We start from the raw sequence: 16,246 nt of genomic DNA on the forward strand, positions 1-16,246 counted from the left end.
TCGCAACTACATAAAAACGCTCTGTAGGGACTTTCCTGGCTGTCCAGTGGTTAAGACTCCGCGCTTCCACTGCAGGGGGCGCCAGTCCCATCCCTGGTTGGGGAACTAAGATCCTGCAGGCCTTGCGGTGTAGCCAAAAAATAAAATAAACACTCTGTAAAATCAACTTAATATGTAAAATCATATGATATTTAATCTGATAAGTAAACATTTATTCTTTTAATTTCACTAAATGAAGACAGATTCTCTTAGACCTGCTTTTATGTACTAATAATCCTTAGCCAAATTAACTTTCTTAGTATTAAGCCATTGAGATAGGTGTTTTATTTTTTTTAATACATAATATTTTAAATGATCAGGCAAGGGAACATACAGATATTTAAATAATAGACAAAGGCAATAGGGTTAAGTTTGAATATAGTAGTGTTTCTCTTTATTTTCTTCATCTTCTGTGAATCTGTGTCATTAAAGATGAAAGGAATTAAAATGTAAAGCTTTATAAAAATAACTTCCCAAAGAATATTTTTTGTGGATATATTTAATCCTTGCTACTCTCGTATCTGCTATCCTAACTTTTGCTAGCTTTCCCACCAATATTAAGACTTTGATAGTTGCTTTTAGATATTTGAAGGGTGATGTCTAATTAATCATCAAAGTCAGGCTACTCACCCTAGCAATAGTTGACAGAAGACTATATTAAACACCTTATCAGGATTTTTATTGTGGGATTTTTTAATAGGTGTTATTCCTACAGGATATCAAATCCCAAGCTCTAACACTTATTTTTTCATGAACTTCATTCATTTTGCTCGATCAGGTTATTAAGTCTTCTAAAAGTTTCTCTTATTTTATGTACCACCACTTTTAACAAAGTTTAAAGGATGCTATTGATGTGACTGGCCCCAAGGGTTCTATTCAAATATAATTTTCATTTCCTTTTGGCATAAAGGGATAATTTTTAAAAACCTTTCTTTTCTAGACCCCTCAAAAACTATTACACCTTGTCCCATAAAAATAAGAAAAATGAGGAACACTTTTTCATTCATTTCTTCAATTTTTATTACTTGAAACCATCCTTTCATTTTTTTCTCCACTGCTATTCCTAGGTGTAAATTATTAAAACATCCTTGTTATAACTATATTATAATTTTAGTAAAATGTATTTTTTAACAATTGCTGACATACAACATAAATCTTAGGTATCTCAAGACTTTTAAAAATAATTCTTATCAAAAGCCTGATAGCTCAATTATTGAAGTCACATTGGATTTTCCCTAAGATTAGACATCGATATTTCACTGAGGATACATGGAGCATTTTTAGTCCTTAGTTATAGACAATAAGATCCTCTTGGGGAAATAGTATGTGGATTTTCCAAAGTATATTTGGTCTTTTTTCTCCAAAAGCATACGATGCATAGATCCATCACTAATTAACAGAAATTCAGATACTTCATGTCCTCGGCCACTCAAATGCTTTCTGTGTTACTCTGGGCCCCTCCTTATTCTTCCAAGTCTCCAGTCCTTCCTTCAATCATGTAAAGATTGAAGGTAAATGGCAACATTATGACAAAGACAGACACAGTATTACTAGAAAAAATCAAGAGCCGAGCTCACGGGAGAAAATCAGGGAAAAGAAAAATGTCCTGTATATCGCAAAATGCATTAGAATAGTCCTATAAGGAAAAAAAAAAACACTCCTTTTTTCTATAATCTCAAATTCTAAAACTTTAAGAAATATGATTTTTTCAACAAGTAGGATTTCCAGATTTAACTTAGGTATTCACAAACAAACACAATTCTGATGAATTCTATCACTCCCAAACTTACAGGCCTTGGCACATAAATACCAATCCCATTGTGATTTGCAGGTTCACAACATAAATGTGGTGATGCCTTGTCTTAAAATAATTAAAGAATCAAGAGGATTGTTTCTTAAGCTAGCTCACAATTTAGTTTATTCAAGTGCTTTAGGATTTGATAATTAGAAATAGGAAGTTTATTTTCTCAAAACTCAATTCATTATTGATTAATGATGAGAGCTAATTGTTTTAAACATCCTATTCACCTTTTTCTCATAAAATGAAACTTACTGTTGAAGCTTTACTTTAGTCTAAATAATTTATGTTAAACAATACTGATAGTGTTCCATTTATATAAAATTCATTTTTCTTAAAGAGTAAGGGTATGTTTGGCATTCAGCAGAAACTAGACAGCAGAAGATGCTCTTTATGCTATCCTTAGAAAAACAAAAACACACACAGAACACACACATTTTCACATAATAAAGAAAAAATGTTAAAAGTAATAATGATTTGAGTACCAATACCAACATTAATATACCTGTACATTTTATTGGTTATTTTATGTTAAAAATCACTGGATCCTCAGCCAGTTAATTATTGAGGCATATCTGTACACACTAACGCCAGTCTTTAAAAAAACTCATTATTTTATTGTTAAAATGTGTGAGAAAATAGAGATTAGCATTATTATTGTAAATATTAACATTTCAAATCAATGTGCATATGTATGTACATATATATTACTATTTTAAAATTCATATTTGAATTACTTAATTCTTGCCTACTATTATGAATTTATCACGGTAACAGGCAGTTGGGTGATATGGTGCCTTAACAAACCCAATATATAAAAATTCTCTTTTAATAAACTATGAAAAAATTATCTTTTTTGTCAAGTAATTTTCATTTTACAGGAGATATTCCTTCCCATTGTAGTTCCTTTAAATTTTTTTTAAATGATTAAAATTAGACATAATTTTCATAGAAATGTTGGTGGACAATAAAATTCACCTGCAATGCAATTTCTGTGCTCCCAGGGTGCTTGGTCAGGAATAACTGAATTTTGTATGTTTACCTAGAGATGCTACACCATGTCGCAGACGTTCGTTCCATGCCCAGGAAAGAGTCTGTTGAATGGCCTTTTTGTAGACTATGAATATAAAGCAAATGATCCACATTTACTTTTAGAGGAGATTATGATCAAAGTTCATGAATATGTATGGTTAAGGTAAAGCAAAAAACCAACAAGACGCTTTTTCTTGTGTTTAGGTGAAGGCTCTGGGGATGCACTGGTAGGTAATAATGAAAAATAGAATTTTGACCCTGATGTTCAAAATGAGGGAAACATGGTGCGGCAGGCTGGCAGAGTCCTGGCTGAGATTTACTGACCACAGAGAACCCTGAGCAAAGTACGACCAAGCAGAAAAGAAGGAGAATGGAGAAGTTTCAGAGTGAGGCTTTCTTCAGAGGCAGAAAGTAGCTGAGCCTGGAATCTTCTGGGGGACCAACCTTTGGACAATGTTTTAACCTATGATTTTGGCACATGAGCTCCAAAATTAGAGCCCAACTTGTGCAAACCTGTGATAGCTTCAAAGAGTCAAAACTTCCAGAATCCTGAGTCCATATAAGAGATTTTGCGATAGAAGAATGGAAAAGAAACTTGAGTTTCCTGAGGATGAGACATAACTAGGTGCCCCAAGAAATGGCAAGAAATCAACTAGAGTGAAATCCTATGAATGCTCACTAATATCTCGAATAACAACCAGAGTTCCTTCTGTATTACTAGTTGCTGGTGAAGAGACTGCCCAGCATTCAAGAGTAGGAAAAGACAGCAGCAGACAGAGACAAAGAGATTTGAGTCAAGTACTTTGGTGAAAAGAAGATAGGTTTTTGAAATAGCTAAAGGCTCTAGCTCAAATTGATCCATTCACTCTAATTTGATTGGAAATAAGGTTGGAATACAGCTTGCTTTTTATGCACTTAACACTTTGGTCTTCCTGGGCTTTTCTTAGGAAACAGGGTCAAGAGTTTGGATTGTAAATGGGGGCAGTGCCTTGGCCTCTTCCAAAAGCCACAGTGTAATGACATTTCTCTCGAGGTCACTGCTTTCCAGTGTCAGAGGGCAATGGAATGGTCCGTGTTGGGACAGGGCAGTGAGGGGGACTTCGAGAGGGGTGAGGTGAGAAGAGGCTTTGCCTCTGACTAACAAACCATTTTCTGAGTCTGCAAGTAAAATTTCCAAATATTTAGCATGACCTAGAGTCAAATACAGCAACCTGTTGCTCTCTACTGCTTGTAAGATAATGTCTCGATGTCTAAATATGATTTTTATTTATTAATTTATTTGGTGTACTATTCTGATGGTGAAATAATTAGAATTCCATAGAAAGGACATGGCATCATCCTTCTCTCATCTATTTAAAGATATGTTTAAATGAAACTCCACACCTGCTACTTCCAGTAGATGTAGACACAGCAGTAACACATTTATACAGGAGTCGGTGTGCAGGTTTACTGTGGAATTAATGAACAAAGCTGTCGCTATGTTGTGTATGAGCTGTTTCTGAGCTGTGGAGATCGTGCCAACGTGTCATGTAAATGTTTCCACTTCCTAAGATTTTTAAAGGCCAAAACATGTGCTGTATTATTCAAGCATATTTTTCTTCAGGATCTGAAAGTAATTTTGACATAAATTTAATTAAACCCCAACCCCACTCTTATGTTTTGTAGAATGCCATCATAGCTAAATGCTACAGTTATTATTCCGAGTACTGGAAAACACACCCAATACCAACTGGCATGTTCTTTTCTATTTCACCAAAAGTGCAGTTGATGTGGGCCTATTAGTATCTTTCAAGTGAAAAATTAAACAACGCTCAGTTTTATTGTCTATATAATTAATTTAAACCCATGTATCTGTTTTGAAAATAAGTAAATCTGGGGATCCAAAAAATGAATTATGGGTTTTGATAAGGAATGGGAACTCCACTCAAAGCTAGAGCTCTAATGTCAATATTCTGTGCTTGTTTGGAAGTAGATGGACATCCAGTGACTAGATAGATACAATGCAAATGAACAGTTCCAAAAATCGTTCTCCGCCTTATAATATTCCCTTAGTCAAAACAGGCCACGCACTACATACAGGACATCAGGCTGTCTGAGTTTTTACACATATGAATTAGCTTCAGCACACACTACATCACAACACTTTTACTGGTACTTATCTGAAATTCAAGTGAATGACCAGTATCTCCTAGGTTGACAGAGTGAACAGAATAGGTTAAAGATGTGAATTCTTACAAAGGAAGACTCCCTTCTTATTAAAAGAATGGGCAGTGACTTTCAAAGCCACGTGAGTTAACACGCGGGATAAGAAGGTGGAATTTGTTCTCAACACGTTCCTTCTGAGTTCGAACTTCCCTGTTGTTTTCTGAATGTGACTGTCTCATTTCTTCCTGAATATTGTTCTCAAGCATCCCTCCTTTCCTCTTTTAATTTGGACCTCATACTCAGTAATAATAAACTGCCAAGAGAACAAAAAGTATATGGCCATCAATAATGTTTGGATGTAATGTGACACATTTACACTGATAAAGAAATGTTTCACTTAAACAAAGGGTAGATAGGTTGTTTTGACACAGAATGATTTCAGCATATCTGACTATCAAGCACAGATGCTTATCTAACATAACATGAGATTTTCTGGCAATGGGGAAAAACATCGATGGGCATTTATCGAATGAACTAGCCACTCATTTCCACTAATTTGGCAAAAGTAAGAACTGTGTCATCTTCATCTTTGGATAGTGCCTTTAAAATGGGTCAGCCGCAGGATTAGGTGACAATAAACGATCACCAGCGAACAGTCAAAAAATCATATTTGCTCATGAATACCTGTCCATGATATACATATGCATATATATTTTCTGTAGATACTTTTATTAACTATTACCTGAAACCTTTTGACAGGCATGTGACACTTTGAACACTTATAAATTTAATCAAGCATATGTAATATTGTTCCTTTCAATTAATTGCACTAATGCTTAATTAGATTCATCAAAAGCTCATGCATCTCTCTCAATTTTTATTAGCGCTTTCTTCCTTTTTAAGAAAAAAATGTTTCAAAAAGTGAATTAGGGCTTCCCTCGTGGCGCAGTGGTTGAGAGTCTGCCTGTCAGTGCAGGGGACACGGGTTCAAGCCCTGGTCCGGGAAGGTCCCACATGCCACGGAGCAACTAAGCCCATGCACCACAACTTCTGAGCCTGTGCTCTGGAGCCCACAAGCCACAACTACTGAAGCCCGCGCACCTAGAGCCCATGCTCCACAACAGAAGCCACCGCAATGAGAGGCCTGCGCATCACAACAAAGAGTAGCCCCCACTCTCTGCAACTACAGAAAAGCCCGTGCGTAGTAACAGAGACCCAATGCAGCCAAAAATAAATAAATTTATATTAAAAAAAAGTGAATTAAATGTCAAAAACCCTAGCAACATCCACATTAAGTCAACCTATATTCCAACATGATTGGGAGCCAGATTGATTAAAACATATTGAATAAATTAAATGTTTAAATGAAGAAATATTTGATAGAAAATGTTTGAGCTGCCTCAAACTTTCAGATAATTTGCTTAATCAAATAAAGCAGTTTCATTTGTCAAAGTATATCCTCAGCACAATGACTGTTCTCAATAACATTGACTTATGGCTTGCTGATGGAATTAATAATAAAATGCTATTATCTTAGATATATGTCAAGATAACTGCTCATCCACTTTCTGTTTTTTGAGAGATATCTGTCAACAGTTCTTTTTTCCTAAATAAAAATAGTTTGTGTATGACACAAATAGTTACACATAATGGTGACTGCTAATTCATAAGAGAGATGGAAAGCCATTGAAATAAAATAGCTATTGTAGACTTACATGCTTTCCAAATACTTTGGAAAGGTGTGTCTTGGCTAACTAGTCTAAACAGATTTCATTATTGCAAGTTTTAATTAACAGGCACAAATGTAAACTGTATGTTAGCATTAGGAAGTTAACCCAAAATATGTAATAGAATTTCCAGGATTTAGAGATGGTTGGGAATCCACTTTGTTCTATACACAAGCTGAGGCAAAAGGTACTCACCAGGAGAGCTCTGGATACAGAGTAGATATGCGTAATAAAGCAAAGATAACATAATCGTTCTGCCCCTGAGAGAGGTGGAAAATATGGCTTTGGACTCTTTCTTCCTATGTAATTCTTTCCTGGAAAATTTAAAATCCTGGTTCAACCCCATTCCTTATCTTCTCAATGCCTTACTCTAAGCAGCTGACTATATTGTATCAGTAGAAGAATACACAGCCATGGAAGACTACTCTCACTTTAAATTCATGAGCAAAATATATCACATGGTTTGTCAGCACCACCCAACACCCTATTACACCCCTGGTCTTTTCTCTCTGTTTCCTTGTTTATTGTTTCACAAATTTTTTTCTTTGTTCTCAAATCCCCGAAACTTTCTTCTCTGCCACTTTTAACTCATGCTTCCTTTTTATTTCATTAAGAAATTATAAGCACCCAGATGAGAACCACATACATCTAAAGTATTAAATATGTCCAGCTACCAGCACCAGAAAGGGCCTGTTTTTGCCCTTCCTTCTTGTTAATGGTTGAAGAATCCGTGCTCTCATCTAAAGCCAAATCTGGCCCTTGTGCACTGGGTCCCATTCTCTCTAGTTGACCCAAAGGCTCTGCTCTGTCAAGGGCCCCTCTTTCTCTTGTCTCAGAAATTTTCCCTTCTCCGTTTCACTACCCCACTTACATGTCTCCCTTCTGATCACCATATATAGAGGTGAGAGACAGAGAGACACGGAATCTCTACATGGATCTGCTCCTCTTTAGAGAAACACTCTTCCAGTGAGCTTTCTGTACTTTATCTCTCACCTTCTCAGCTCCTGTTTTCTCTCTTACCAAAGTGAAGCATGGACTTAATCTTTCCAAACCTGTGGTCATTTCCCGATCCTCCTGAGACTTGATCTCAGCCACATTTATTTCAGCTCACCACTCTGGCCACCATGAAAAACTTTCTTCCTTAGCTTCTGTTTATCTACACTCTCTCTCTAAGTTTTCCTCCTGTATCGCTGTCAACTATGTGTCTGTCTTCTTTGTTTGCTTTTCTCCACTTTCTGACTGCTGAAGGTTGTTGAAGCACAGCAAGGTTCTGTCCTCAGCTCTCTTTCTTCCCGGTGTGCACTCATTCATTCTCCAGTTTATCTCAACCATAGAGTTCTTTGGTCTTGACACTTAATTCTTAAATGTATGTCTTGTGCTCCAAAATCTTCCTTGATTTGCAACATGATTCCCTCCAAATTTGTTTCTACATAACTCTCTGGATGATAATCACATGTAAAACTTCTCACTTTTCCTATTTGGCTTTAATTTTTATTATTATCAGGTTTTCAAATGTTCTCTGAAATATCTATAGGAACTCCCTCAGAAAGGATTTTCAAAGTGAAACATAGATCAGACTAATGGAGAATAATTTCCAACTGCATTTTCTAGAACATTTTATCCCCAATTACATATGCTGAATGTAATCAATGGAAAGTTTTTCGTTACCTGTTTTTTGCAAAGAAATATCAGAGAGGAAAAATCAACTACCCTGGAAAGTAATAGTTGTAAAAAATGTTCTTCACTTTGTAAGTTGCAGAAATATCACATTTAACAGTTGAAAATCAGATAGTAAGAGAATGAACACCATAAGTGTAGGTGTCAGTGAGAGGTAATGACTGCTACAATATTTAAACAGCTTCAAGATAGAAGAAAAATTATTTGAAGTAATAAATTGTTCTCATTTTTTCTGTCATTGCTGAATACTGTGCTCTATTGATAAATATTCATAAATCCATAGAAAACATGAAATAAAATATTAAATAAAATATTCTTTTTACAACTTGACACCAAAAAAAGATAAAAACAAAAATGTACAAAAACAAGTTAAGACTATCCATGTATTTGAAAGTTACATTTAGCTCCTATATGTCACAAAAAGAGGAAAATTTGACAAAAATTAAATACAGTAAGAAGTCCACTTAGTCTCTAAATTTATATGGGGGGTAGGGGAGTAAAATCACATTGTTATATATCTAATAGGTATTCTATTTATAGTATACGGTAAGCAAAATAAGCCTATAAGTCAGTGAGAAAGGTGACTATGAGATAGATGTTCAATTACAATCAAGAAACTAATAATAAATATGTTTCTAAACTTGAGTTATTTTTTCTTTAAGTAGTCTTATTTACAATTGGAAAACTTATTACCTTCAATTTGTTTATTATGATCTGACAGATTTGGTTCTGTAATAATTTGACCAGAGTCTTTTACGCAAGACTGATGTAAACCTAAAAGAAATTATGTGTGGCTTCCCAGACTCAAGGGTGAAAATTTATTTCAATCAAGTGTTCACAGTTATTGAAGTTCCACTCTTTTTTTTTTTTTTTTTTTTTGCGGTACGCGGGCCTCTCACTGTTGTGGCCTCTCCCGTTGCGGAGCACAGGCTCCGGACGCGCAGGCTCAGCAGCTATGGCTCACGGGTCCAGCCGCTCCACAGCACGTGGGATCTTCCCGGACCGGGGCACAAACCCGTGTCCCTTGCATCGACAGACGGACTCTCAACCACTGTGCCACCAGGGAAGCCCTAAGTTCCAATCTTTTAAACCCAGTAATTATCTCTTACTAACTTCTTTTGCCCAAGAACTGTGTTAAATGCATTATTTAACCCTTACAAATACCACAGTGAGAAACGTTGTTTCTAAATAACGTAAAATAGTCACATGGAAGTTACTATAAAAAATAAATTTTTAAAAATCAAAGGCAAGTAAGCTATTATGGCATTAGAGACTTAAGTGGAATGATTTGAAGCATACATGCACTAAAAGAGAGGCCAGAAGCCCTTGGTTCTTATCCAAGTAGCTTTAACTTATGTGTGAATGTTGGCAGCCATTTAAAAAATCTTAGGCTTATTGCCTTCTGGCTTGTTATTATAATGAATTAATAATATAATAGCTGTGAAAGTGTTTTGACATAAATAATACCCAATATTTCTCATTTCTCTCTGACAATATTTTAATACATTTGTTGGGTGGTCCTAACATTTAAATCCTCCTCTTTTGGAGCTTTTCATATTATATGTAAAATCTATAACATATCTACTATCTATAAATGGAAGATAAACACATACACTATGTAATGTTTACAAAATCCTTTAGAGTTTTCAAAAATCAGGGGAGAAGTAAACATTTGGTATGATTTTAGTAGCAAATAGTGCATTTACAAATGTACACCTAACAACGATTCCTAAAGTATGTTATATAGTGGGTTATACGTAGGATTCTGCAGGTCACAGTTTGATTAGAGAGGAGAGTGACAACAAAACTATATTCTTAACACTGATTAAAATTTCAGTGCAAAATAAATATGAAAAATGAAACACAGCTCAGTTGATTTTGTCATCAAATCAGAAAAATTTAATGTACATCTAATGAAATTCAGGGGACTAATAAAATTGGTTTTGAGGTTGTGGGTACAGGATGCATTCAGAGGAACTGGAACTTCTGAGTGTCAGCATTTTGTCCAAGTTATTAATTTCACCACCAATCTGTAACTCCATTTGGCTAATACTGACTAAAAACAAAATAGAACAGAACAAACAAACCAACATCTGGGTACCATTTTCCAAAGTTGATATTATCAACATAATTATTTTTCATGAAATGGTAAACAAGCCTGTTTCAACATAAAATAGAAGCTTTACCAACATGCCCTTTCCCAAAAAAAGGCAATCTAAAAGCCCAGGGGGAATATCACAGGGCATTTTACTGATCTATTTTAAAATATCATTGGCAGCCCAGTTTTCTAGACTAAGTTCTAGAAATTCTGTCTTAAAAAATAATAATAATCAGGAAAGAGAATCAATTAAATATGAATGCCTCTCCAGATTATACCAAAGAAAAAGAAAACTATGTCAGATCTCATTCAAATAGCACACTCATAGCTGTAAAAACACGTATTTCCCAAGTTGTTACTCTTTGTGATGCACATTTAGGTGCACAGAACATTTGCATTTATAGCAGTTTTATAATCAGTGCAGTAAATGGCCGAAGTGTTTCTGTTCAATTGACTTTCTCATAAAAGGCTTAATTCCCTACTCCTCTTGGCAGAGGTTATATCTTGAGCTTCTTACTCCAGCTTACATCTATACTCTGAGTGTGTAAATTCTGCTGGGTGACCCGGTGTCTGACAGACTGACCCAGCGTCAGGTGAGAGGACCTTTTATTTGTTATGTGTAACGACGTGTATTGCAGCAGTTAGAAAGCCATTTGCGGGTGAGGCATGGGAAATAAAAGCAAAACTCTCATCACAGTGAATAACAAGGCATTATATAAAATGGAAAGTTTGATTCTATGGTAAAGATCATCATAAAGTATTTGATGCCAATAAACAAATACTATAATATTCTATATCCTATTGTAGATAGTTTCTTCATAATCAAATAAATGTGAATAGAAATAAATTAGAAAAAAATTTGTGTTCACAGATGTATGTTTTCTCTATAGTTTCAGAAATCATAAATCACTAAAGAAAATTCTTAGTGAATTCATGTCTATGTTTATGAGTCAGTAGTAATAAATGCTGAGTATACTACAGAGGCATTTTAAATATTTAACACAAATAATAATAAGAAGATATATAGATATAGGTTAGATATAAGTATAGATATATGTATTGATATAGAGATAAATATAGACATAAATGTTTTTAATCTGGACTCTAATCTTAATTTTAAAATGATGAATAAATATACAGGCTTAATTATAAATACTAAACATAAATCTGATAAATTTATGATATGTGAAACAAACAGGACTTTGCTTAACGTTCAAGTTATTAATGAATAATGCAAATCTTCCTTTCTTTAACTTTTTAAAAAGTTTTTGTTATTTTTTCAGTACTTTTTAAATTAAACTCTTTTATTTTATGATAATTATATAGTCATCTGCAATTGAAGAAGTAATACGGAGAGATTCCATGCATCCTTTACTCATTTCTACCAATGGCAAGTAACGTTTTGCAAAACTATAGTACAATATCATAAACAGGATACCAACTTTGACCCTATCCACTGATCTTACTCAGATTTTCTGTTTCACTTCTATCCATTTGTGTGTGGGTATGTGTGTTGTGTTCCAGTCAATTTTACCACACACGTAGGTCCCTGTGTTCACCACCCTAGCCAAAACGATAGGATAATAAATATCTGCGAATATGTTTAAAATTGATTTTAAGGCATTAGTAATCTTTTAAATCAGAAGTTAACAAACCTTTACTGAAAAGATAAAGCATTTTTTAGGCTTTGCAGGCCATACTGTCTCTGTTGTAACAACTCAATTCTCTTTTTGTAGCTCAAAAGCACCCAACGACAATTCCTAAACTAATGGTGTGGCCGTATTCCGATTTGGCCTATAGATTCCTGTTTGTTGATTTCTATAAGGTTTTCTTAATCACCTTTTATTAGATCTAAAAGTAGAAAAAAAAATTTTAAGGAGGAAAAGATTCCTGTTATTTTGCTTGTTTTGATTTTTTCTATTTGAAAATATTTAATTAAACATAATTTTTTAGCAGTTCTTGAACATAATATTTTGACTTGCTTCTTCCTTTGGGCCATTATTTGAAACAATATAAATTGCTGAAGTTCCACAGAAAGAATAATCCACAAGCACAAGAATTAATTTTAGCCATCACACTATTAGGCCTTCGGCTCCATAGAATCTTCTTTTATGTCCAAAATTTGGCCAATTGCACACTAATAAGACAAGCAATTTATCATTTTATTATATATTATTTACTTCCTTTCTGCTGAAATAAAATTCTCTTATGAGATACATATATATTTATATTAGGCAAGACACCAAAACAAATAAACAAACAGAAGACCCACAAATTCTGAGACCTGGGAAATATGTTAACCCCTGGTAACTCACCCAGTTAATATAAATTAAATTGTAATACTATGTATGATGACAAAGTATTTTGGAAGCAATCATAGATCTAATAAGTATGCTTAGTACGTCTGAAGGACAAAAGATTTTTAAACCACTGTTTTATGAAGTAACTCATAAGGAAGGCAACATTACACGCTCTATCCACTTCATTTATTTCCACGTTGATTTGCATACTGCAATGCATTATGCCTAAGCCTCCAGCAATAGAGCAGAACATTAAATACTCCAGATTTTTTTCCTCACATGATAATTATCGTATATTTCCATATAATCAATCAGTTGGGCCAAACCTCAATATTAGAATATAATTCTAAGTTAATTGCATATTATTTACATAGTTTTATTATACTACATATCAATGGAATAGTAAAATTTTCGCTATACCATTTCAGGTCAAAATGACAGAAAAATATTATTTTATGAGTATTAAAGCACAGTGTTAATCCAGTTAATTTTAGCTATTTATAAGACAGATTAGATAGAAGAGGATAAGAAACAGAACTTGAAACCAAAGCATCTGTTATTCTTTCAGTAAAAGAAAATAATCTAATGCCATCAATTTCTTCAATACATGTAATCAAGGTACACAGATTCACTCTGGTAAAGAAACTATTCTTGTAATTTATCTCATTTATATCAAAGGGCTTCTAGTAGCCACAATGGCTACAGAGCCTTCCATCTTAATTCATTTGAAAAGCTGTGTGTCTTTTTTAAAATCGCCTTGAAAATAACACTTTCTTCCACCAAGTTTGAAAAAGAAAACTCAATCGGTGGGCAAATGAACAACATTGTATGTTACCATACATTTAAGCTAAGAATTAAAATATCACATGAGCTTTTAAGTGTAAAAATACTTCAGCAACATTCTGAGAGCTAGGGATGTAGAACCAATTGAAGATTAGAAACCAAGCTGACCACTGACCTGTTAGAATGATGGGAGTTCTATATACTTAACACTTTAGAATTTCAGTCTGTGTTACGACTATTAATAAAAAAATATTCTTTCCAGCATAAATAAATAAACAAGAAATAAGTTTATAAATAAATCAAAGGCATTAAAGATGTTTAATGATTTATTTATCCAGCATGTTAAAACAATTTGTCAAATTACTAATTCAGCAGTACTTTTCATATAAACAGTTACCACTGATTTTGAGCACCATGGTAGTAAATACTGCTAACTTTTAAATTTTAAATTATTGTCATCTCAGATTTACTAATTGGGTTTAGCATGAGTTCATAGTTATTTCAGTGGGCATTTACAGGTTCCATATAATTTGAATTATGTGGTACTAGCTGAAGGCATCATTTTTAATCAGGAAGAAATGAGATGTTCTCACAGCATGGCTTGGCATTCATTCTTCTCTCAATTTCACTCCAGGTACATTTCAATGAGTGGAATTGGCTTGTTGACTGAATTGGCCACTCTGTGTCCCTAAGAAAACTGCCATGATTGGGAAGCCATATGGTGCAATGCTGTAAGCTATATTAAATTCTGAGTCATATTTTGGCCAGCTTTGTTCTCATGATTGAGATTCAGAATTGTATCCATGTAAATTTCTATCCACTTGCTGCTCACAAGTGTCATTAAGCTCACATTTTTTTTCTTTATTTTTTTAGACACTTGCTATAAAAAGTGGTGCTAGAGTTTACACTTAAAGGCACGAGTTGAGAAGACGGAAGAAATAGAGAAAGGTGACCCTTTAGGCTCACCCTGTATTTACCTTTGAAGAAGCAGTCTTCATTGTGGACAATGGTAATCTTGTGTTTTTTCAGGCAAGCAGCTCTGTGCACCTCACAGTGGTTTTCATAGAATTCTCCATCAGATCCACACACAGGTTTGTAGTGCCGATTGCAAAGGTCCATGCAGGCACATTCCGCTTGCCCTGTCTCTCTGCTGAGAACACAGTGCCTTCCCAAACCACAGTATTTGTTTTCACAAGATCCCAAAGGGCCATCCTGAATCAGGAATCCTAAGGACAAAGAATAGAAAATCACTTGGATTCATATGTCCACATAAAATGGTGATGTCAAAGTTTAAAGGGAAAAGGAAAAACATAATCTAACAGAAATATAATATAATCAGAGTTCAGTTGTTCTCAGTGGAGAAGGGACTTGTATTAGAACCAGCAGGTGAACTTTTTCAAAATACCCTTAACATACTCCCCTTCTTTCCCATTTCTCCTTGAGCTCTCACCTCCCTACCCAATGAGTATTACAGTCCTTAAGGACAAGGGCTCTAAAGTTAAAATGCCTGAACTCAAATTCTCTACCAATTATTAGCTTTATGTCCTTGGATAAGTTGCTTCTCTGTGCTAAGTTGTCCTATCTGTAATACGAGGTTGATAGTATAGATCATCTCCTACAGTTGTAAGGAATAGTACATATACTGGTCCACAGAAAGAACAGCCTTGACACATAGCAAATGTTTAACAAATGTCAACCTTTACATTAGCAGAATTCTGGTAGGAGAAAAGAAATGTATGTATATAATGTAGGAAATAGGAGAGAATAGGAATAAGAAACAGTGTCTTGAAAACTTCTTTCTGGGTTCTAACATCTGATCCTCTCTTGTTTTGACATTTGCCACTTGGCAATTACTGGCGAATTTCATGACTAAATGAACAAATCATGAAGAATTTGTCTGTCTTGTTACTTGTTCAGTCTAACAATCTACATTTGCATCAGAAAAGTATAGGTGGATCTAGCAGTCTTGTACCAAAACCCAACTAAGCAACTTCAATACTCAGGCTTTTATAGGTAAATCTGGCTTTTTTTCTTTGAGAACATTATCTGACTGAAAAGTAAAAAATGTCAGTAAACACACACACACACACACACACACACACACACACACACACATATATATATATATATATATATAGAGAGAGAGAGAGAGAAATATATATACATGTATCTCAAGGAATAATATATATTTACACATTCATAAATGTGTGTGTATATATATTTACCATTGGTGACAATTATATACTGCAAAAAATAAAGGTTTGAGAGGTTATAAACTTAAATTACAGTAATTTTATTAGATACCTAGTGTACATTTCCAGCTGGTTGATTTAAAACCATCTCCCTACATGACTGCATCACAATGATTAAGAACACGGTTTCTGATCCAGAGTTTAAATCATAGCTCTACCAGTTACAAACTTCAGGACCTTGGGTGGGTATCTAACACATCTATAACTTAGTTTCCTCTTCTGTAAAATAGGACTAATAGTATCCTCAAACGGTTATCAAGATTAAAGGGTTTATGAGGGAGAGATCAAGATGGCAGAGCAGAAGGAGGCTGGGCTCAACTCCCTTCACAAACACATCAAACTACAAATCCATGTAGAGTGACACTCACTGAAATTGACCTGGGACTAACACAACA

General features: G+C 34.4%; 1 protein-coding gene across 3 annotated transcripts in view; it reads right to left on the minus strand.

The window, feature by feature from the left end:
• The window catches only part of FSTL5 (follistatin like 5), a 656,124-nt gene that overhangs the window by 449,904 nt on the left and 189,974 nt on the right, over nucleotides 1–16,246 (minus strand). For all 3 annotated transcript variants that reach the window (XM_065877718.1, XM_065877721.1, XM_065877719.1), the window contains exon 3: nucleotides 14,577–14,825. In XM_065877718.1, coding sequence (XP_065733790.1) covers nucleotides 14,577–14,825 — 249 coding nt within the window. The remainder of the gene's footprint in view (nucleotides 1–14,576; nucleotides 14,826–16,246) is intronic.

This window comes from Phocoena phocoena, chromosome 5 (genome assembly GCF_963924675.1).
Source record: "Phocoena phocoena chromosome 5, mPhoPho1.1, whole genome shotgun sequence".
Taxonomy (NCBI): domain Eukaryota; kingdom Metazoa; phylum Chordata; class Mammalia; order Artiodactyla; family Phocoenidae; genus Phocoena; species Phocoena phocoena.